At 36.4% G+C, this 25,732-nt stretch overlaps 1 protein-coding gene across 5 annotated transcripts in view; it reads left to right on the top strand.

The window, feature by feature from the left end:
- LOC131436301 (WD repeat and FYVE domain-containing protein 3) overlaps window positions 1-25,732 on the top strand; it is a 1,204,110-nt gene that overhangs the window by 1,098,168 nt on the left and 80,210 nt on the right. For all 5 annotated transcript variants that reach the window (XM_058604951.1, XM_058604953.1, XM_058604954.1 and 2 more), the window contains exon 28: window positions 23,456-23,579. In XM_058604951.1, coding sequence (XP_058460934.1) covers window positions 23,456-23,579 — 124 coding nt within the window. The remainder of the gene's footprint in view (window positions 1-23,455; window positions 23,580-25,732) is intronic.

Raw genomic sequence — 25,732 nt, 5'->3', positions numbered from 1 at the left:
TTTTAATCTGTCACAGTTTTTTTTTAGGTGAGAATAGAATTATTTTGACTGCTTTTGATCAAATTAGGTCTCTATTAAGTTTTGGGCTCTCTAGTATTGAGCACGCACCCAGAGAACAAGAACTACATGTATTTTGTAAAGAAATACTAGGTGTGATTGTATGAAATGGTCCACGTGAACCGTTCTCTTCCAGAAACACACATCTCACACTTTGAGTTTGAAGGTGACATATGTGTGAAAGTTGGAGAAATTTAGGTATATTCAATGTTTAAAGCCTGGGTAAAAAAATGATATAAGAAAGGTACATTCAAACCTTTCCTGATCTGAGAGTGTATCCACACCTGATCAATCAGTTCCGCCGTCATTGCAATTTGTAAACATTAGTACAGATACCGAACCGGATCGAAAAGATTTGAAAGTTCCTTAACGGCCCATAAGATGTCAATTTACTCTTATTCCTGATAATAGTAGTTCTCTTTTTGCCTTTCTCATATAGAAAGGTTATGCAATCACTTGAAAAACCGACTAGTGAAAATTGTCATATACCATTCGACTCAGTTCATCGAGCTGACCAATGTCTCTGTGTGTGTGTGTGTGTGTGTGTGTGTGTGTGTGTGTGTGTGTGTGTGTGTGTGTGTGTGTGTGTGTGTGTGTTTGTGTGTATGTGTGTGTGTGTCAAATAATCTCACTAGGTTTTCTCGAAGATGGCTGAACCGATTTTGACAAACTTAGATTCAAATGAAAGGTCTCATGGTCCCATACGGAATTCCTGAATTTCATCCGGATCCGACTTCCGGTTCCGGAGTTATAGGGTAAAGTGTGTTCAATATTGTACACCGCCACTTAAACCGGCGAAACAAAAAACGTAAAAAATGTTCTAAACTGATCTCAAAACTACACTAATCGATAGCCATAATCAGTAGACAACTAAACAAACCGATTCCGGCTATCCTGCTTCCCGGTATCCGGTTCCGGAAGTACCGGAAATAGTGGTCATATATACCAAAATGGATCTCACTTACTTTTCTCAGCGATGGTTGGACCGATTTCCACAAACTTAGATTCAAATGAAAGGTCTTCCGGTCCCATACGGAATTCCTGAATTTCATCCGGATTCGACTTCCGGTTCCAGAGTTATAGGGTATATATATATATATATATATATATATATATATATATATATATATATATATATATATATATATATATATATATATATATATATATATATATATATATATATATATATATATATATATATATATATATATATATATATATATGTATATACATATTGATAGTTTCTTTCAATAAATTATGCAAATCCGAAATGAAATAATCGACATTAAAATTCTGTATGCGGCTATTTTTATAGCCGTTAGGACCGCCCATTTGTGAAAAAGCTACAAACGAAATCAGGTTAAAACAAGCCTCTCAACAAAAATGAATGAGCTGATGGCTATTGTGAAGAAAACTAAAAATATGAAGGCCCCCGGTTTCGATAACACATTTAACATTGAACTGAAACATTTGAGTATTCGCTCATTTGTTTTCTTAGCTAAAATTTTTAACAGGTGCTGGGAGCTTGGTTACTTCCCTTCAAAGTAGAAGTTAGCTAAAGTTATCCCAGTTTTGAAACCGGGGAAAGATCCTTCCTTTTCCAAGAGCTATCGAACCATCAGCTTACTCTCTGTCCTACCCAAGCTGTTTGAAAAGTTAATACAAAGGCGAATTCTTGCTTTCACAGATGAACAGGATATATTACTGAAAGAACAGTTTGGGTTCCGGAAAGGAAGATCCACCACCCACCAACTCACAAAAAGTTAACAACGTCATTCAGCAAAACAAATCAGCGTCCAAAACGACTGCCATGGCAATATTGGATATTGAAAAGGCATTCGATAATGTGTGGCACGATGCCCTGGTGTTTAAACTGAATCGGTGTAATTTTCCCATGTATCTTATTAAAATTATCAAAAATTATCTTGCAGATAGAGCATTCCAGATTTCTTTGAATAATGCACTTTCAGAAAGATTGACTATCCCTGCTGGTGTACCCCAAGGAAGTATCCTATGACCTATTCTATACAACATTTTTACATCAGACATCCAACCTCTACCGGGTGGTGGTGTTCTGTCACAATTCGCTGATGATATTGCCATTCTTTACAGAGGTCGTGTCATTAATGCTCTGAAGAATAAACTACAGAATATTTTACAAGCTGGAAAATTGTGATTAATGCAGCTAAAACTCAGGTCATCTTGTTTCCACATTCAAGATCTCCGAAACTTGTTCCATCAGACGAATGCCGAATACGATTCGGTGATGAGGTCCTCCAACGGTCCGACGAAGTTATCTATCTAGGACTCACCTTTTACAGACATCTCATATTCAGGTCACATGTTGACAAAATCGTTCAGAAATGCAGCATACTCATTAGGTCTCTGTATCCGCTGATTTCTAGAACATCTAAACTGTGCCTGAAGAATCAGATGGCTGTCTATAAACAAATCATCTACCCCACAATTGAATACGCAGTCCCTGTTTGGCGGGGCTGTGCACGAACACAGAAACTTAGGCTTCAGCGCATTCAAAGTAAGATCTTAAAGACGATTCTAAATCTACCCCCTTGGACAAGGACTAGTGAAGTACATGGGATGGCCTCCCTGGATATATTAGAACAAAAATTCGAACAATACTGCACGAAATTTGAAGAGAGATGCTAAACCTCTGAAATACAAATAATTCAAAATTTGTACGTATTAGGTTAGGGATAGTTGTAAGTAGGTAGATATTTTATCAATAATTAAAATAAATATTATGATTAAACATTAGTATGTAAAACAAGAGTAACTAAAACACTTATTGATAATAATCGAATCGTATGAACTACAAAGATGAAAGGCCAAAGGGTCAAAACACTTGTACTGTAAAATGTTGATGTAATACACAAAAATAAGATTAATAAACAGATATTTATGCAAAAAATGCAAAAATTGGATCAGTTTGAATTCTATCGCCACTGCGAGCAGATGTATTTCGTGTCGTTTGCAAAATTAGTTTCGCTTCCGACAAGAGCGATTACGTCACAGCTGCCAGTCATTTGCGTTGGTTTAAAAGCAACGGTGGAGAACATTACACAAAATTAGCCGTTTTAATGGCTCTAAAAGTTTTCTAAAGAACTATTAGGATTTCTTGCTCGCAAATCGAAGGGAAATATCCTCAGTTTAGTGCAAATCTTGAACTGTTTGGTTTGATTTTTGCACTTTTCGCTGTGTGAAATTCACAGTAACCTAAATCAAGTGAAGCCTTCTTTATTTTTGCGAAAAATGTGGAAAGGGGGAATGCTTGCATAATTAATACAATTGATCAACTAATTGATATTCGGAAGTGTTTAGGAACAGTCAGTAGTTTTCGTATTCACGACATCCTGTTATGTCTCTGATATTACCCACCCGCCTTTTTTTTACCGCGCATGTTTGTCGGATCGCTGTATCGATTTTAACAAACTTGGGTAGGTTTGAAAGCTACCATTGAGCCATTGATCAAGTTTGGAGTTAAAAATAAATAAATATATATATATATATATATATATATATATATATATATATATATATATATATATATATATATATATATATATATATATATATATATATATATATATATATATATATATATATATATATATATATATATATATATATATGATATACAGAAGTCGCAGTCATTTGATCTCCAAACTTGATCAATGGCTCAATGATAGCTTTCAAACCTGCCCAAGTTTGTTAAAATCGGTACAGCCATATCCGAGAAACATGCGCGGTAAAAAAAGGCGGGTGGGTAATGTCAGAGACATAACAGGATGTCGTGAATACGAAAACTACTGACTGTTCCTAAACACTTCCGAATATCAATTAGTTGATCAATTGCATTAATTATGCAGGCATTCCCCTTTTCCACATTTTTCGCAAAAACAAAGAAGGCTTCACTTGATTTTGGTTACTGTGAATTTCACACAGCGAAAAGTGCAAAAATCAAACCAAACAGTTCAAGATTTGCACTAAACTGAGGATATTTCCCTTCGATTTGCGAGCAAGAAATCCTAATAGTTCTTTAGAAAACTTTTAGAGCCATTAAAACGGCTGATTTTGTGTAATGCTCTCCACCGTTGCTTTTTCACCAACGCAAATGACTGGCAGCTGTGACGTAATCGCTCTTGTCGGAAGCGAAACTAGTTTTGCAAATGACACAAAATATATCTGCTCGCAGTGGCGATAGAATCCAAACTGATTCAATTTTTGTTAAGAGATTTCCTTTTATGTGATTTCGTTTGTAGCTTTTTCACTAATGGGCGGTCCTAACGGCTATAAAAAGCCGCATATAGAATTTTCATGTCGATTATTTCATTTCGGATTTGCATTTCATTGAAAGAATCTATCCGGATGCTGTACGGGATTCATTTCTGCCTTTCAGAAGGACCAAATTGTGGAACTCACTACGATATTAAACACTGTTCGGAATCAGGAATCAGAACAAATTGGCTCGAATGGCACGTTCCCGTTGATATTTGGAGATTTGTGCCTTGCCATCAATTTGTTTTTAGCATCATTTTCCCGATATATGGGGGAAGGATTGAAGGGAAATGGTAAGGTATAGACTAAAAGGATGGAGAAAATTGACGACACAAAAACACAAAAAAGCAGAAGTAAATTCTGTATCCCTAAGGGATGCTGAGCAATCTGCTGGGGATCACATTTAGTGGAAGCAGAAGTAAATTCTGATCTACGAGGTCCCGAACAGTCTGCTGTAAACCCTATTTAGGTATGTTATTATGTGCGTTCTTTCTGATGAACGATGCACAGTTAATAAAATCTCCAACCCCCGAGAGGATCTAGAGATTTTACAAAAGCGACACCACTCTGCACTCTCGGAAGAATGCAGAACGATCGCAGTACGTACGAGCAGAAGCAAATTCGGCACCCCATAAAGGACGCCAAACAATCTGCTAAACCCTATTCAAGGTGAATACAGAAAGGATTCATTCACTCCAGGAAGAACGATGAACCCATCTGACTCAAGCTCCCTATCACATTAGGTGAGAAACGAGAGAATATCCTTTTGCTGGCATGTTTGGATGCAGCCAAAGACGAATCTTGTGCTTTATCCAACTTGTTAAAAGTGGTAAAACTGGTTCAGGACCTACGAAATCATTCGTTGCACCAGCTCTAGCCAACTCATCAGCCCATTTATTTCCAGTAATACCAGAATGGCCGGGTACCCATAAGAAGTAAACAGCATTTGAAATGCTGGCCGAAAGCCATGCAAGCTTTTTTAATCCTGAAGTCAATGTGAGCAGACCAATTCAGTTTTGAATCAAGAATAACTCCGACGTATTTAACTTGATCAACCACAGTAACCTCTGAATTGAAGAACTGTAACGGGCGAGCTCTTGTGATTATCCTACGATGAGTGAAAAGCACCATTGATGTTTTGCCCGGATTTACAGATAATCCAACCTGACAACAGCATTGCTCAACAGATCGCAGGGCTTGCTGCATTAAGTCAAAGAGAGTGTTAATGCTTATACCGGTCAGCAGTATATGATAATCGTCGGCAAAACCATAAGTCGGAAATTCAAGGTTAATTAGTTTCCTTAACAAACCATCAGCGACTAGGTTCCATAAAAGTGGGGATAGTACACCACCTTGAGGACACCCACAGATACTCAGCTTTCTAATCTCTGCTTGTCCGAAGCGATGAACGAAGAAGTCGATTGCTAAGCATTGCGTGTATCCAGTAAGGGAAAAATCCAAGATATTCCGTTCACGACTGCATCGTTTAGCCTCCTGCAGCCATTCAGTACTAGGCACGGAAAAACACCTTGACTTAGGAGTTCCTATTTTTGGGGCCTTTTACGACATGGAACTAGAAACCAGTGGATCAATTTTTGGTAGAAAATAATTCCGCCGGATGCCACACGGCTTACCTAATTGGTGGACTTATACCACCGGTACAGGTGGACCGTAGCGTTATTCTTAGCCAGTTGGGAGACCGCTACCGACACTACACGGCTATCTAGGCTGCTCAGAAAGGGAAGTTGACATTGATGGACAACTTCCATGGATGGCCGAGCAGCCGAAGCTTTGTAGCTTTTTCACTAATGGGCGGTCCTAACGACTACAAAAATAGCCGCATACAGAATTTTAATGTCGATTTTTTCATTTCGGATTTGCATTTCGTTGAAAGAAACTATCCGGATGAGGTACGGGATTCATCCCTGCCTTTCAGAAGGACCAAATTGTGGAACTCACTACGATATTAAACACTGTTCGGAACATTTTTCTTGAACGATTTGTTGTACAGCAGCAGATATTGTTTTTCTTCCTCAGAACGCGTTCTGATTAGCTGGTGTTGACATTGGTCAAATGAGACAGGTTTTTCAATAGTGTACTATTGAAAAACTTCAATGCTTTTTCTGTACATGCTTAAGTTGAAAAATTTCGATTCTATTGGTAGTTAGATCATATAAATCCTTTTACAGGTCACTGAGCTATGAGCTTTAAAAATACGAGAAAGGCAAACGCGCCTTATGAATTATCTTCTATGATACTCGTTTATACCAAACATTTCAGAAAAGTTCAATTTTGAATTATTTGAGCTTATGTCACACAACTGAAAATTTTATCATAAAATTGTGATCATATTTACGATGGGGTGTAGCAAAAATTATGTTAATTCGTTATATACAACAAGAGATATTCACGATCAAAAACTTATCACTCTCTCAGAGGGTTAATTTTGAAAAGGCACCCCATAGTAAAGTAAGTCGTATTCACGACAAAAACAACGCGTTTTGTCGGTTACGTAATTTATACCATCATATCTCCGGAACCAAAAGTCACAGCCATTTGATCTTCGAACTTGATCAATGGATCGGCAGTAGCTTTCAAACGAGCCTAAGTTTGTTAAAACCGGTTGACAAAAACACATTTTCCGAAGTGGTCGAATTTTGTCATGACTCCCCTTGTTAAAGACATTTACTATACACTCTCCCCCCTAAGAATTTCTGAAGAGCAAGAAGTATCTTTGCCAAGTTTGATTGCAATCCGTTCAGTAGTTTCGGAGTTATGCTATTACAAACATTACATCCCCCCATCCCCCATAGCAAAGCCACTTGCTGTATCCGCCCCCCATATTATCATATCTTGGGTATGCAAAATGTTTCTATGGTCTTCTAAACGTATCAACTCTCGTCAAATTATATGATGACACTTGCTACGCTCCCTTCCCAATAAAAACACTTTTATGAGTATCACTGAAAAGTAAGAAATACCTGTGCCAAGTTTGGTAGCAATCCGTTCAGTATTATCGGAGTTATGTCGTTACATCAATTACACCCTTCTTTTAACACTCCAAATACCTCAAAAAAAGTTGGAACGGTAACTTTGAGCTGTCATAGCTCAGCTGCTTTTCAACGAATCTCAATAAATTTTACACCCTTGAATTTTGTGAAGTTCGTAGATTGATTCAAAAACTTTGTAGGAGATGATTGGTAAAGAAAAACCAATGAAAATTTTATTTTCCCGTTCCAAGTTTTTTCTACGCGCCCAATATGCCAATCTGCTTTCCCATTTTCTTTCCTTTGGCATAAACGTCGCATAGAAAATATTGAATACTTCAACTATTCCGAGTCAGAGCTTTGTTGTTAGCCAACCGATCTTCAAAATTTGTTCACCATTGAAGAGGTACTACTTCCAGAAATAAATTGCACTGAAAATTAAAAACGAAAAATAGAGTTGAAAACTGTAGATAGATTACCTAAGAAAAGGTGAGACTTTTTACAATGATCGTGAATATCTCGAAATTCAATGACCTATATATTTTTACACATCATTCGATTGTTAGTGATACCAGTCACAATTTTCGCTCAACTACCATTCCTGCACAATCAAAAGAAAACATTAAAAAATCGATGAATTTATAAATATATATAAATTTTTCATTTTCTCACATGTTTGTATATAACGAAAAAATTAAAGCGATGACATGAACATTTTTTTGATTCAAAATATTGCAATCATTACCAAAAACAATGTATTGATGATCAAAATTATATATCCGTTCAAAGAATTTCAAGAAATTTGGTACAAATACAGAGAATTTCTATTATTGGAAAATTTAGCCAAAAAAAGAATTCAAAACTTTGAAATTTTATGACATATATTTTTTATTTTTTTATTTGGAAATTTTTTATGAACAAAATTTACAAAAAAACTGAAACTTGGGTTTCACTGAAAATCGTAAAAAAATTAGTAAATATGCCTAAACTCTAAAAATAATTATGTTTTTGTATTGGACAAATGGTCTAAACAATCTTTATGCACAACCCAAACAGAATTGATAACCACTAAAACTAACCCAAACAGAATTGATAACTACTAAACTAAACGTAGAATTTGTTTTTTATTATTAAAATAAATTTTCTGACAACACAAAAATTTTGAATTATTTCAATGGCTTTGTACAATAAGAAATAGAACGTAAAATTATATGAATTCCATATACTAACCCACGGCAAAAAAAATCAACTACAATTAAAAAAAATATTGCTTGATTTTCGACAGAATTTTGATCGATAGAACATTAAAATTTAAATATCACAAACTTAGAATTATTTCGGAATGTATAGAATTCGAAAATTATTTGAATTTTCTATTAGTAAACAATTCAGAAAAAGTAGAAATCCGAATTTAGCACAAAAAATCACACGAAATTAAGTAAAACCTGTTTCTATCCATCTAGTGGTGTAATGATGCCTTTCTCATATTTCTCTTATTCTCATATAAAAAATGTATTCTTTAAACAGTTTTGTTTGATTTTTGAGAAACATGAAGCTAGTGCATGAACTAGTGTAACCTAAAAAATGAAACAGTTCTCAAATCGGTTAGGCCATCTTTTTCAGTGAAGTAAGTTCCACTATTTCAGGTACTTATGAAACTGGAATCGCCCCGAATATTGGCTTTGCCTTTGCGATTAGCACCAACCAACCAATCTATTTGCAGCTTACAGTTGTCTTCGTCTCGAAAAACAACCTCTTCGTTTGAATGCTATTCACTGAATGAAATCCTACATCTATGTTATCAGAACTAATTGACTCAAGTGGCATGTTCCTCTAGTTATCTGGGGATTTGTGCCTTGCCGTAGCTTCTCATCAACTGCCTGATGGGAAGGGAAGGATAAAAGAAACATGGAAGGGAATTGGGAATTGGGTGAGGTGGGAAAACAGCACAAAACATAAAGAAATAAATCGTCCTGCATCCCCGAATGGATGCTGAACGAACTGCAGGTGCCAAAATGCACGGTTGATGAAACCTCCAACCACCGAGAGGCCTTAGAGATTTTACAAAAGCGACACCATTCTGCATTCCCAGAAGAATGCAGAACGATTTCTTCCCGAATATGCACTTGAATGAATTTAACATTTTTGAAGACAAAAATACCTTATTTTCATATATAGCTAATAAATGACTTACTTGATATGAGTATTTTTCAATGAAAAAAGCCCAATGTTTGAACATAATTTAAAAAGAGAAAAAATAAACATGCTCGAAAATATTTTCGGTCAAATACAAGAAGCGAATTTTTTTCGTTTTCCTCAATGTTAGATATAGCAGTTAAAAATAACTTATTTTTGAACTAGTTTTGCTTATAACTTCGGTTCAGAAAACGCTACCTGAATGCGCCAGTCATTAAAAAAATGGTTTTAACAAATTCTAAAAGATGTTCAAAGATACCTAAGGGGCTGTCCATAAAACACATCACGCATTTTTTGACAATTTTTGACTCCCCACCCTCCCTTTGTCACAAATTGTCATTGCAACAAAGACCCCCCATCTTCCCTATGTCACATGTGACGAATTCAAAATAAATAAAATTCATCTTAATACATACTCAATAAGTATGACAAAACATACAAATATGAGGGAAAAATCGATTTATTACATGCTGTCATTAGATTAAAAAATATCCCTAAAACTACAAAGCCATCGGAATTATTTCATTAATATTAACTGTATAATTTAACAAAAGTATTTGATTGGGATTGAAGAAACATTTAAATCATCTGTTTCAATCCTCCTAGGGGTACACAGATATATTATTTGTTTACTTAGGAGTAATATTTCCTTAGTGTAGCAAACAGGGTTGAGAAAATAAAGATCAAAACCTCATCAAATCGAGATCATTGCCGAAGAAGGTCGCTTATGATCTTTGTCAATAAAGATCACTTCTGATCTGATCTTTTCAAGATCAGTTGACCAGTGATGTTTAAATCACATCAATCAAAATCGGTACTGATATTCCGTCACACAACATCGGTAGTGATTTTGAGCTAAAAAGCTTTTGGTGGAGGAAAACCACATATGATCAAGATAGGACATGACATGATCTACGTCTGAAATCATTGATCCCACGTTGAGGGGTGTGAAAATTAGTAACAACAGCAATCCTACAAGAATTTATAACTAAGGATAACACGTGTCAATGAGACTTTTCCAAAATCATGGAACATTGTCAATTTTGTATCTTTGGGAAATGCTCTTTAAACACTCCTTATCAACAGAGTTGAGGAAAATACCGATTTCGTTCCGGTACGGTTTACGTAGTTTCAACATACTTACTTACTCTGATTCTTTCAGTTGTACACCACGCGGTTCTCTGCTGTATACAGGAGGCGTCTCCATTCAACTCGATTCATATCTGATCGCCGCCAGCCTCGATAGCTGCAAAGGGTCCGCAGGTCGTCCTCAATTTGATCGATCCATTTTGCCCGCTGAGCATCTTTTCTTCTTATACCGGTCGGATCATTATCGAGGATCATTTTAACCGGGTTGTTCTCCGACATTCTAACAACGCTCGAACAACGCACATCACTCGATCCATCGTAGTCTTAACCAATCGTATCAGTTTGTCCGGGAATCCGTAGTCGTGCAAGATTTTCCATAGCTGATCTCGATCGATTGTGTCGTAGGCTGATTTGAAATCAATGAATAAGTGATGAGTGGGCATATTGTATTCGCGGCACTTTCGCAACACCTGGCGGATGTCGAACACTTGGTCCGTGGTAGCGCGTTCGGCCATAAATCCTGCCTGATATTGTCCCACGAATTCGTTTGCAATCGGTGAAAGTCGACGGCATAAGATTTGGGAGAGTACCTTGTAGGCGGCGTTCAGCAGAGTTATCGCGCGGTAATTGCAGCAACCCAGCTTATCGCCCTTCTTGTAGATGGGACACACGATTCCTTCCATCCATTCCTCCTGTAAAATCTTGTCCTCCCAGATCTTGATAATGACCCAGTGCAGTGCTTTCACTAGTGCATTACCACCATTTTTCAACCGGCTTACCACCTCTTCGACTTCTTGGAGGTATGGAGTTCCCAAGTTCGTTACCGCGCCGCTACTTTCGTATTACGCCACATCGCCATTGAGAAGCTCGTCGAAATACTGCCGCCACCTCTCGATCACCTCACAGTTGTTCGTGAAAAGATCCCCGTTGATGTCCTTGCACATATCGGCCTGTGGCACATGGCCTCTGCGCGAACGATTCACCTTCTCGTAGAACTTCCTTGTGTCATTAGCACGGAACAGCTGTACCATCGCTTCGCGATCTCTGTCTTCCTGTTGGCGCTTTTTTCTACGAGATACCGAGTTTAGTCTTTTCCGCGCCTGTCTGTATCGCTCCTCGTTCCTTTCTCGTCCGGTGTTGCAGCTTGCTCGCCCAAGCTGCATTCTTCTCGGCCACTAACTGTTCACATTCGTCGTCGAACCAGTCGTTCCTTACGTTCGGAGCCGCAGTACCTAGCGTTGCTGATGCAGTGCTACATATGGCAGAACGGATGCCTCTCCAGCCATCTTCAAGAGTAGCTGCACCAAGCTGCTCTTCCGTTGGTAGTGCCACTGCCAACTGCTGCGCGTAATCTTGAGCTACTCCAGCATCCCGAAGCCGCGCGATGTTAAACCGCGACGTTCGGCTTCGACGTTTGGTAGCCACCGTCAAAAGTTTCGAGCGCATGCATACAGCAACCAAGTAGTGGTCCGAATCTATATTCGCACTGCGGTAGGTGCGAACATTGTTGATGTCCGAGAAAAATTTTCAGTCGATCAAAACGTGGTCGATTTGGTTTTCGGTATGTTGGTCAGGTGATCTCCAGGTAACTTTGTGGATATCCTTGCGGGGATATTCCTCGGTTTACTAGTTTCAACATATTTTCTCGTTTGATGCATCCCATGTTCGATTTCGCAACCGTTGTTTCATTCGCAATGAAATGAATACAGGATAAGAGAAATAAATGCTAGATGAAAGTTTCATGATAATAATAAGTTTGGATTGTAATCACATTGATGTTGTTACTTTGACAGCATTCTATACGCAATAGCAATGCTCCATGCAAAATTAGTTTAAAAATATATTTCATATTACATAGTGATCAGAGCGACAAAAGACTTTGTTTTACTTCCTGCTGGTTGATGCTGATGATGATGTTTATGATGATGCACTATTTTGATTAAACTCAAAAAGCACTTTCTGGCATGAATTTAATTTATGAAAGTAACAGAAGCACAAGGTTTGAGCACACAGCAGGCGCGTTTGAATTGCCATAGCAAAACCTGCACTCCTCCAGGGTAGATGTGAATAGTAAACAAAATTCAAAACAATAACAAATTTTACCAACATATCTTGTCTTGATGTTCCTGTGCTGTCATAGCAATACTTCATATTTTCTTGATATTTCATCGAAGGAATCTTCTTGATAGATTAGACAAAATCTAATCTATCAGGATTTGTTATTATATCTTATTTCGTTATTGATGAGGTATGCAAATTTCATTAAGTACAATTGATCCAGTGGTTCCTTTTTCAAATGGAATACAATTGAATAAACTGCATCAGAATCAGATAACAGAAATTCCTATGATATACTATTCTGAATGCTAGAAAATCAAATTACTGAAAAATTCGTCTTCTATAAATGTTTTGCTCTTGCTTTGATGTTACAATGGCAGAATTTTATATTTTGTTGCTATTTTCTCATGCAGACTTTCCAACGATTTTTGATATTTTAACTCTTAATTCAAACTAAATAATGTTATTTTCTACCTTTGAGATGTTTGGTTTTAATAATTGGTTTGCAAATCACTTCTACCCGGGCTGCTACTTCTGTGTGTGAAGGAATCTTTTTTTTACTCATATAATGCAAAATTTATTAATTTCGCTAATTTACTCGCCCCTCCGTGTACTTTTTCTGATCACAACAGAAATGATTTCATGCATCATTCATTTCCGAATTTACAAAAAGATGCTTTTACATCAACAAATCCACGTTTTTATAACAGTTCGGCTGAAAAGTTCGTATCGTTTAATAGAAACACATAACTTTTGCCAAAATTCAACATAATTGCCATCAGAGGCGATACAGCGATTATAGCGATCTTCCAACTTTTCGATACCATTTTTGTAGTACGATTTGTCCTTTGCCTCAAAATAGGCCTCAGTTTCAGCGATTACCTCTTCATTGCTTCTAAATTTTTTACCAGCGAGCATTCTCTTGAGGTCTGAGAACAGGTAAAAGTCACTGGGGGCCAAATCTGGAGAATACGGTGGATGAGGGAGCAATTCGAAGCCCAATTCGTTCAATTTCAGCATGGTTTTCATCGACTTGTGACATTGTGATTGTGAGCTCACGCGGCACCCTTTTTGCACAAAGCTTCCTCATATCCAAATATTCGTGAATAATATGTCCAACACGTTCCTTTGATATCTTTAGGGTGTCAGCTATCTCGATCAACTTCACTTTACGGTCATTGAAAATCATTTTGTGGATTTTTTTCACGTTTTCATCGGTAACAGCCTCTTTTGGACGTCCACTGCGTTCATCGTCTTCGGTGCTCATATGACCAGTACGAAATTTTGCAAACCACTTACGAATTGTTGCTTCGCCTGCTGCAGAGTCTGGATAACACTCATCAAGCCATTTTTTGGTATCGGCGGCACTTTTTTTCATCAAAAAGTAGTGTTTCATCAACACACGAAATTCCTTTTTTTTCATTTTTTTCATAATAACAAAAGTAGCTTCACTCAAAATGCAATATCTCACAAACTAATAATCAGACAGCTGTCAAATTTATACACGTATCTTTTGAAGGTTGGTACTAACAGAAAATGGAATGGATTTAATTCTAGTGGTGCCCTCTCATAGAAACGATACGAACTTTTCAGCCGATCTATTATAATGTAAACGTTTATTGTGGAGATTTTTTCAGGAAATATTCAAACCAGTAATATAATTAGGTATTTCATCCAACAACCCTCACGTTTTCTGAAACAACCCCCCCCCCCCCCCCCTTGCGGTGTGACGTCGTTTATGGACAGCCCCTAAAACGAAAACAGACAAATATAAATACTAGAGCAAAAAATCTGATTTTGTGAGGAACACCCTAAGTTGTTCTTTAAAAATAACTGTAACACTCAAACCGTTGCAGATTCTACTACGGTGTCCTCAGCAAAGCTGCTCGATATAAGTTTATCTACAATTTTGCCAAAGAATGATGCTCTATCTCAACACATCAGGAAAATAAGTTTTGGGTCGCCTTAATAATAAGAGCCACCCTAATACCATGTACAACGACATATGGCTTATCTTCACTGATCATTTGTTTTGAAGACATCATAGTTCTAAAGTATAAGGTGAGCCACAAATGTTTCGTCCCCCTAAATTGAGGATCCGGACCACTATGCAATGCAATTTAACTCGGAAATTTCAAAATTTCCTATCTTTTACCTATTTTTTAGATTCTACGGCAAACCTACAGGGTCCGGCACTCGAAGTGTAACCAATTAAAAAGGCCATGATTTCAGTTTGGAAAATTACTTTTACTTAATTCAAAGTACAAAATGTGTAAAAATAATACAAAATTTAGAATCAATTCACTTTTGCTCGATATGACCACCTTTTGCCTTGACTTGATGACTTGAGAGAGCGAAGGAGTTGCTTCGTTTGGCCGAAAGCGGTCAATTTCCGAACATTGTATTTTCTGACGAGAAAATTTTTCCAATTGAGCAATTCGTAAACTCTCAAAACGATAGGGTTTACTTGACCGACCGTTCATACGAGAATTTGAGTCATCGATTGGCCACCAGGAGGCAGCACCCGCAACAGATAATGGTTTGGGCCGCTGTAACCGCAGATAGGCGCTCTCCAATCGTTTTCATCGAGCCTGGCGTCAAGGTAAATGCGACATATTATCGGGAAAGTATTCTGGAGGTTGCTTTGAAGCCGTGGGCAGACAAACATTTCGGTGGCAGACCATGGACGTTTCAGCAGGACTCGGCACCGTCTCACAAAACTCGAGTGAACCAAGAATGGCTGAAAAACAACGTTCCGAACTTCATCACGTCCACACAATGGCTCTCGAATTCACCAGATGCGAATCCAATGGATTATTCTCTTTGGGCCATTTTCGAGAGCAAAGTCCGAACTAAAAGATACACCAGTCTCGAGGCGCTGAAAAAAGTTATTGTCCGCGAGTGGGCCAAAATACCTGCAAGTCACATTCGGCCAAACGAAGCAACTCCTTCGCTCTCTCAAGTCATCAAGTCAAGGCAAAAGGTGGTCATATCGAGCAAAAGTGAATTGATTCTGAATTTTGTATTATTTTTACACATTTTGTACTTTGAATTAAGTAAAAGTAATTTTCCAAACTGAATTTATGGTCATTTTAATTGGTTACACTTCGAGTGCCGGACCCTGTAACTCGAAATCAGTAGTAGTAATTATCAATTGCGTTTGGTTTGTGCATAAAAATTGTTTAGATATTTTGTCCAATACAACTCTTTTTTGAGTTTTAGGTTATTTACTAAAATTTTTTAAATTTTCAGTGAAATCCAAGTTTCATTTTTTTTATAAATTTTGTTCATAATAAATTTCCAACTAAAATAATAAAAAAAACATATGTCAAAAAAATTTCAAAGTTTTGATTGTCTTTTTTTGGTAAAAGTTCCCAATAATAGAATTTCTTTGTATTTTTACCAAATTTCTTGAGATTCTTTGAACGGATATATAATTTTGGTTATCAATACATTGCTTCTGGTAATGATTCCAATATTCTGAATCGAAAAAATGTACATGTCATCGCTTTTATTTTTGAGTTATATACAATGCATGATGGTAGAGGAATATGTTATCCATGCAGCACGCTGCATGCTCATCAATATACAAACACTTAAGTAACGCCGCGACTTTGCAATGCTTTATTTTATCAGCGACATTATTTCTCAACGCATTCAATCAGCTCCATTGTTATCGCAATTAAATTTTTATATACCTAGCCGTCAATCACGTTCCAGGAAATTATTTTTAGAAAGACATACTAGAACAAATTATGCAAAATACAGTCCAGTCAATCGAATAATGCGATATTACAATCAATACTGCGAACATCTTGACCTTACTATGTCAAAAAATCAAATAAAATCTCAGCTTTGTCGCAGAGATTATGCGTAGTATGTAAGTGAACATTGTAAACCATTTATATGTAGTCTCCGTTACCTTGACGAATTAAATAAATAGATAATTACTACAATTATCAAAACATAAAAACCACCAGCGTACAAACCACACCAAACAGTGCATTTTTCGGGATGCATGGGCAGTTCTTGAACGGCTTCTGGTTGCTCTTCACTCCAAATGCGGCAATTTTGCTTATTTACGTAGCCATTCAACCAGAAATGAGCCTCATCGCTGAACAAAATTTGTCGATGAAAAAGCGGACTTTCCGAATGGACCACCTAAGACGCAGCCGCGGTCAACATTTAAATGAAATTATCTTCAAAAAGTAAATGTCATGTACCAATCTAACGTTTAAAATAAAGAACCGATGAGATTTTGCAAATTTTATGCGTTTTATTGTTTAAAAAAGTTGTCAAGCTCTTAAAAAATCACCCTGTATAATTAATCAGATCAGATTTAATGTTATGTAAAATAAATTTTTTTGGAAAACATCGACTTTCTGGGAGAAATTTTTTAAGCCCCAGATAGTTGATTTTTAGAATTTTTTGTGACGCTAAATATCGACGTTTCAAGCGATTCTAAGACTTTAGGCGTCAAAAAAATATTTTCGATTTCGGAAAATTTCATGTACTCCACCCTATGGTAACCCCGGCGAGTAGCACCCCTTACCTATTTCCGATTTAGCTCAAATTTTGCATGGGGACTTTTTTCGAGGTGCTTAGACTTTTAAACAATAGCGCTTAACGAAATTAGAGGTGATCCCAAAATATTGGCACCCTTATATACATTAGAGCGACACGAAACTACGTGTTTTGTCGGTTACGTCACTTATGCCATTATATCTCCGGAACCAAAAGTCACAGCTATTTGATCTTCGAACTTGATCAATGGCCCGATAGTAGCTTTCAAACGAGTATAAGTCTTAAAATCGGTTCAGCCCATGGTGATTTTCAACATCTATGAAAATTTCACTAAGTGGACTAAGAAGGGTTTTTACCTTTCTCTATAGGTATTAGGATTGCTGGAAAAACCGACTTTCGAACGGAACCTCAGAGACCCATAGTGTTATATACCATTCGACTCAGTTCAACGCGATCAAAAAATGTCTTTGTGTGTATGTATGTGTGTGTGCACTTTTCGAAAATATTTATACGCGCTCAATTTTCTCAGAGATGGCTAAACCGATTTTAACAAACTTATGCTCGTTTGCAATTTTTTTATGATAAATTCTTAAAATTGCATGAAACGTCGACATTTAGTGTTATCTAAAAAAATTTTTTTGAAGAAATCGGCTTTCTGGGACCATGGCGTTTATCATTCTAAGCAACCTTTCTGAAGATACTGTACCTCAAAAACCACGTTCCTATGAGTTATTAATTAAGAGCGTGGAATTGCGCTTTTGAACCACTGTGCAGTGGTCCAAAACGGGAAATTTGCGTGACAAAAATATTTTCACTATTAAATATTAGTTTTTTGTAGTTGGTGATTTCACAAAAGTTGTTTGTCAGTTCGTGCTCTCATCTCATCAGAGACATTCGCAAATCGTTTACGGTCGAGACAACAGAAACAAAGATAATACAGTGTAGTGAACAATAGAGTGTACGAAATGGGCAAATACGATTTAACAAAGCCTGAAACTTGGCCTACAAGACCAAATTCAATTTGTATTGATTTCAAGCGCTGCAAAGTTAGACCAGCAGCAAATTAAATTGAAATCTCACTTAAAGAACGAATACATCTAGACGCTAATAATGTAAGTGAAATTCAATTCAACAAGGCGTCTAACTGTGTGTACATTATGTTCAAACGTGAAAGAGATGCAATAGAATTCGCTTCGGTTAACAACGAGGTGCATAGTGTTGATCATGACAATTTTAAATATAAAATCCCTGTGTACATGGTGGACAATGCAATAGAAGTACGCGTGCATGACCTTTCCCCGCAGACCAGCGATGGGTATGTTCGGGAAAACATGTCGCAGTACGGTGAAGTTCTTTCCATCGAAAAGGAAGTATGGCGAAATTTTTTCCCCGGTATCCGGAATGGCGTGCGAGTGGTACGTATGCAACTACGTAAAGCAATTCCATCTTACATCGTTTGTGGTCAAGGTGGAATACATCCGTGTAAAACGCTGATTACGTATGAAAATCAACTGGTTACATGTCAGTTTTGTGATCAACACTACGGCAAACCTTGCACTGAAACTGCGAAAACAAACAAAACAAACAAAAACAAGGACAACCGCTCAACAACGGAAACTAGTGAATGCAGTGCTCCTGTTTCAAAAATACCTTCACCATCTAACCAAACATCAACTGCAACCAATGTACAACAAGGCGCTTCTACAGTAACTAGCAACGAGATCAAGACTGCGGATAGCAAGGAAAACGAAAAGAAGACGGAAATCAACAATGTCACCGATGCGTCAATGGACGACGAGATGAGCCACGAACAAAGTGCCCCTCAATCCTCGCAGGAGGGAAATGGAAGCTCCTCTCCCCCTAGAAAAGGGTGACAACGAGATCGAATACAGAAAAATACAGAAAAGGATGACAATGAGATCGAATACAAAGATCGAATACAAAAGCACCTCTCTAGCTTTTCATTTGATCGAGATGCATCAATTTTCCCTAGTTAAAGTAACAGTGGCTCCTGAAAAATCACCTTTTTTGTGAAATGTTGAAAAGTTGTCTTGAAAAGAGTTGTTAAACTAATTATTACTCACAATTTTTCTGAACCGAGCTTTTCCATTTGAGCTACCAGTAAAAAGTTAGGATTGCTTTTTCATCAAAAACTAGTCAAGCTTCAAATATCAATATTCATTATATACCATATCGATAAGAATGTATCCTATGCGGTTCCTGAAAGGTCATAATATAAGTGAAAATTTAAGAGAAAATTGAAAGGAGGTTATTTTTTTAACTTATTTAAATTAGTCTTCAAAAATACCTTCAAAAAACTCAACAACTCCTTTTAGCCAAATAATAGTATCAAATTAGTTCTACAAGTGTTCCATACATTGTTCATTCGAGAAATAAGGCACACAAAACCTACAGCCGAAAATAGATTTTTTGCTGAACAATTTTATCAAATTTATTACCAAAATAAATAAAAAATTAATTTTGATTCCGTTATCGCAATAATCGTATCGTTAACATTCGAAATAAAACATAATGGCCCTTATTACCGTTCTCACTTCCACTTTCACATTCACTTCACTTACATGTCACTTCACTTGATTTTCCCTATTACCAGTATCACGCATTGTGAAGTGATCACTGTAGTGGAAAAACTCATTTTTTCAACGAAATGTTGGTGGCGTGATGTTCATAATGACATCAAGTTCATTCAAATAATTACTTTTGCCTGTGAAGCGACTTCCATACTGAGGACCTAAACTCACTTCACTCGATTTTCACCGTGAAGTGATACCGATAATAAGGGTCACAATCACTTCACTTGGTTTTCACCGTGTAGTGATACCGGTAATAAAGGCCAATACTACAGTTGTTGGCGATGTGGTATGTGTTGAATAAATGAAACAATGAATTATTTTTTTATCTAAAACTAAATATTTTGTTTGTTCCGAATACTTTTATTTCTAGTCTCCTGAGCTTCTTCACTAAACATACCAATAGTTAAAATTGCGTGACTAATTATCGTGGCTTCGTGTACCAACAATCATTATATCCGTTAGCCTTTTGTAAGCCAAAGCACATCCTGAAACCCAAGAAAATCGTAAGTTTGTTAAAATGAGTAGAATGTATTTGTTGTAACTAAAACTCATTGTGCGTCGTTTTCCGGTTGTTACTGGTCATTCGGTACACTAGTGGATGAGAAAGAAGGGCCATTGTCATAGGCGTCTCGGTACGATGTGGATAAAAATATTTGCGTTTTACTAACTTGCACCAGCTTGTTGGAATGGTTGTCGAGATAATAAAAACCCTTGTGTGGAGCATTCACATACATTTTCATAGACACAACTTATACAAAGATTATATGCACATAGTTAGAATAAGCGGCAATAGTAAAATGATTCTATTGCAATTATCAACTGCCTGTATAGAATCGGATCGCGAAACGAGAATAAGCGACCGTTTGTTGCTTCAGAGAGGATCCCCACAGCAGCGTGCTAACCTTTGATTCTCAGAAATATCATCGAGAGAAATTCGCTCTCGCACTGGTGTCGATTCTATGTTAAATGAGCCATGCCGGGTTTTTGTTGTTGCGATGATTTTCAACTCTCTTTGATGGCACTGATTCAATCGTTGAAGAGTTGCCAGCGAACGTTCTTTGTTTAATACAAAACAGCATGATGTCTTTAAGTTTAAAACGAATCTGAATTGCTTTATTTAAAATCACTTATTTATATCCTATCCTCTCCTAACTTAGCTAATTAGATTTTACAGTATGGATTGCTAAAAATCCGGGGGGAGGAGTTAGAACGCGCAGCGTAAATCTGATTTAACCAATGACATGTCTCGGTCATTGTATTGTATTTGAGTAGGAGAGAGTGAGTAATGTTTCTAGGCAAGTGTGTGAGTGTGATACAGAAAGGGGAGGTTGAGAGTAGTCAGGTTTAACTCTCGTGAGTGTCGGTTCGAGTCAGTGTGTTTTCCTGGGTTACTGTTATTCTAGGTCATGCCATATGGCACTGTTTGAGAGAGGTGTAGAGGTGTGGAACGTGGAGAAGCGGGGAAATGACATAACTGTTTTGTTTTTGGGTGATATTTGATGCTTATGTTTCCTTGTTTATATTTGTCGTATGAATGCGGTGTTTTTCGTTGGACTGAAGTAAGTGCTGACAATTTAATCGCCTTATGTAGGTGAAGTTTATATTTCAAGTGGGTTTCTGGGTTTCATGACTTGGTGTCGAGTGGAAATTTGTCGAGTACGTGTTTTATGGAAATTTGTCAAGTGCGTGTGGTCTGAAGTGTGGGAAAGATTTACTTTTGAATATTTTACATAGTCTGAAATGTGTGAAAGATTTAATGTTACATGGTCTGAAATGTGTGAAAGATTTAATGTTACTTGCTCATATTACATTTGATACGATAAAAGCCATCCTTGATTATGACCTTTCAGGAATCTCATGGGATACATTTTTATCGATCTGGCATCTAATGAATATTGATATATGAAGCTTGACTAGTTTTTGATGAAAAAGCAATCATAACTTTTTACTGGTAGCTCATATGAAAAACTTGGTTCATCAAAATTGTGACTAATAATTAGTTTAACAACTCTTCTCAAGACAACTTTTCCATAGAACGTTTCACAAAAAAGTTAGAACAGAAAAGGTGATTTTTCAGGAGCCACCCTACTTTTACTCGGAAAAATTAATGTTACTCGATCAAATGAAAAGCTGGAGAAGTGCTTTTTTCAGCAAAGTTGTACAATGAAATCATTTTTGAGTTCAATTAAAAAGGTTAAATTTTAGATTTCAATCTAAATAAGGACCACCCTAGTAACTTTTTTCATCAAAAAGAGCGCCATTTGATAACAAACAACTTTTATGTCACCAACTACAAAAAACTAATATGTTTTAATTTTAATATTATGTTTTAATAATGATAATATTTTTGTCACGTTATTTTATCGTTTCGGATCTTAGTGCACTGTAATAAAGGAATTGAAAGTCGGATCTGGATCAACTTCTCGGGGACTTTTTGAAGAATTTCAAGACCTTTAACTTGCATCTTAGTTTGTAAAAATCAGTTGAGAAATTCTCGACAAAATTGAAATTCTCGACAATATTGACGCATTTACTCATAAATTTGCACATATTTCCTTGTAATTACGGAACCGGAAGTCGGCTCGGGATAATATTCAATAGCTATTTATGGGATCATACAACCTCTTGTTTGAATACAAGTTTGTGAAAATCGGTCACACCATCTTTGAGAAAAGTGAGTGACTTTTTTTAATTTTTTTTAGTGCATATGCAATTCCGGGCTCCCTGTAATTCCGGAACTGGAAACCGGATCGGGATAAAACTCGGGATAAAACTCAACGATCTATGGGATCATAAGAACTTTGATTTGAATCTGAGTTTGTGAAAATCGGTTCAGTCATCTCTGTGAAAATCGAGTTACATGATTTGTCTCATACACAGATACATACATACATTCACACACACACACACACACACACACACACACACACACACACATATATATATATATATATATATATATATATATATATATATATATATATATATATATATATATATATATATATATATATTCAAAATTCCATGAGTAGTAAAGTTATACAAAGGGTATATACCCATGTTATGTCCTCTCATGTATCCTGAACATTATTGCAATAGGTTTCTATGAACTTTTTCTTTGAACGTAGCTTGGACAATAATATTTCACTACCTAGACACATTCATTTTTACAAAAATATTGTTTTTCGGAAACTTTAAAAACCCAACTTTTTCATACATTCATTCGTTTCCTTGTAGCTTAACGTTTTTTGTTATATAAAACAAGAAAAATGCTTTGTTCAAATAACTAAGAATTAAAAAAAATATTTTCGATGTTTTGAAAAATCAGAACATTTTTGTCATTATTTTTATAAAGCTCAATTTTCGTAGAAGCATTTTCAATTTCATGAGCATTTTTTCAAATGTGATGGCGAAACGAAATGCAAATTTTTATAGAACTTACTGGTAAATTCATCCAGCTGGTAGACCTTGTTAACTGTTTACAAATTGAAAAGGAGATGGTAGTTTATACCAAAGAAAGTTTTTGCTTTTATTCTAGTTTGATAAAAAAAATTGGACAGAATCCTCTAGTGATGTTTTTGAAAACATAAGAAATATGAGAAAGGCATCATTACACCACTAAGTGAATTAAAAAAGATTTTTATTTTCTAGGTTTGGTCGTTAGATCATGTGCAAATAGCGACAGAGCACAAAAGTTGCAGCGACGGCGATTTATGCTTAGAAGTTGAAACTGACCAAAAAAGCGACGATGAAACTTGCTATCCAGAAGAGATTGGTAAGTCAGTATTGAAATATGTATATATGCGCGTATGTATGTATGTTGCGACCTGTTATTCTTTGGTCACTGAGTCGAGCATGTGTATATTATTTGAATATTGTATATTTTTGTTTCCTTTCATTGTCAGTAAATGTCTGAGGAGAATTTAGACGTCAATCGCGTCTCTACTCCGTGTTTACACGTTTGACATGTACGTTCAAATTTTGCTCAATAGCTAAGATTAGTGTCAACAGTAGGGTTTTGTTTATTTATTTATTCTATTAATTTTTTTATTTATTTATATATTTATTTATTTGTTTATTTATTTATTTCTTAATTTATTATTTATTTATTTACATATTAAGGTACATTTTTTAAATTATTTACATATTCATTATTTGCTTATAAATTATTTATTGATTCAAAAAAAATTATTTTATATTTTTTCATAAATACGTTTATTTCATAAGAAAATATACATAAGTTTTCTTCGTCGTAGCATCCACTATACGTAGTACTTCAAACTTAATACATTTCGAATATCTTATTAGTATGTCGGAAATCATCAGTTTATCTAAACACTGTTATCAAGCGATTTGGTATAATTACATTAAAAATAAAAATGAACATGCTCTTCATTTAGGGGTAAACCTAAGTTTGTGCTTAGGGCACATAACCGTTTTTACTTTTCTTTACGTTTCGTCTTAGACTCGTCAGTGCAGAGCACAAACTTAGGTTTACCCCTAAAAGACCATACCTGAATCGGCCAGTATTAGCCGAAAATAACGTTTTCGTTCGGCACGTCAGCAAAGACATGGACACTTCGGTGCCAATTAATAAGTGTTTTGCAAGTAGCACAAACTTTACGTCTGCTTAGCGGTTCAAGTTAAACTGTTTAAGTTTGCATTAAGCAGTTCAATTTGAACTGCTCTGCACTGACGAGTCTAAGACGAAACGTAAAGAAACATGCTCTTGTTTATATCAGTTCATCACTTTTATTCAACGTAAGATAGCTGTCTGTTGGTTGAACTCATGGAAGAGGATGATAAGGAAGTTTCATGTAAGGAAAGTCACGACCTACCTTGAGTACGCAAGAAATTTATTAGTTGAGATCTGACATGACGATACTCCACGCATATCCAAACGACATGATCAATATCCCGATAACTTTCAACACAAGCACAATGCTTGGTGCATCTAACGTGATTGGACATGAGTCTGGACGTCACACGAATGAAATCCCTACTCACATCCATTTCCTTGAACCATGCCTTTGTCGATATTTTAGGAATAATTGAGTGCATCCACCGACCCAGATCATCTCTATCCCAAGAAGCTTGTTAGCTGGAAAGTGTTCTTTGGCGAGATGCGCTATATAAAGCGTTGAAAGCAATCGGTCTCTCATAAATTTCACCCTCAATACCACCACGTTTGACTAGAATATCGACTCTCTCATTACCTGGAATGGAGGAATGAGCCGGGACCCAAACTATAGTGATTTGCTAATTATTATTCAATATGGCGTTCAGGCACTGTTTTGTTTTGCCCAAGAAAAACGATTCATTCATGCCAGTCATGTTTGAGTGAATGGCTTCAATTGCACTCAGACTATCTGAGAAGAGGAAATAATGGTTTGGAGACAATGTGACGAATACACTCAAGCTATAATGAACTGCTGCTAACTCTGCTATATAAACAGATGCAGGTTCTTGAAACAAAAACATTTTCTCAGAGTCAATATACCTGAACGTATTGGAAAATATTTTTGATCGAAAAATATAGTTAAGTCAGGAACATTTAGAAGGCTGTCAGGGATGGGAATATATCTTGATAGATTGATTTTCTGTGACATATGGTTAAAATATACTGTCATGAATCTTGTTTGTGATTGAAGCTCAACTAGCCTTTCGAAGTTATTAATAACTAGAGTATTCACTACCACACATCTTATTAGCAGTCGTGATGAATGTTCTCAAAAGCGATCTTTCAATGGAAAAACTCCCGCCAGAACTTCAAAACTCATTGTATGTGTCAAATGCATGCAGCCTAAAGCAATTCACAAAGAACGATACTGAATTCGTTCAAGTTTTATAATATGAGAGTTTGCAGCGGAACGAAAGAAAACGCATTCGTATTCCATCACGGAAAGTATCGTTATCTGATACAGTTTT

This window comes from Malaya genurostris, chromosome 3, assembly GCF_030247185.1.
Source record: "Malaya genurostris strain Urasoe2022 chromosome 3, Malgen_1.1, whole genome shotgun sequence".
Taxonomy (NCBI): domain Eukaryota; kingdom Metazoa; phylum Arthropoda; class Insecta; order Diptera; family Culicidae; genus Malaya; species Malaya genurostris.
This window is presented reverse-complemented; position numbering and strand designations above follow the sequence as displayed.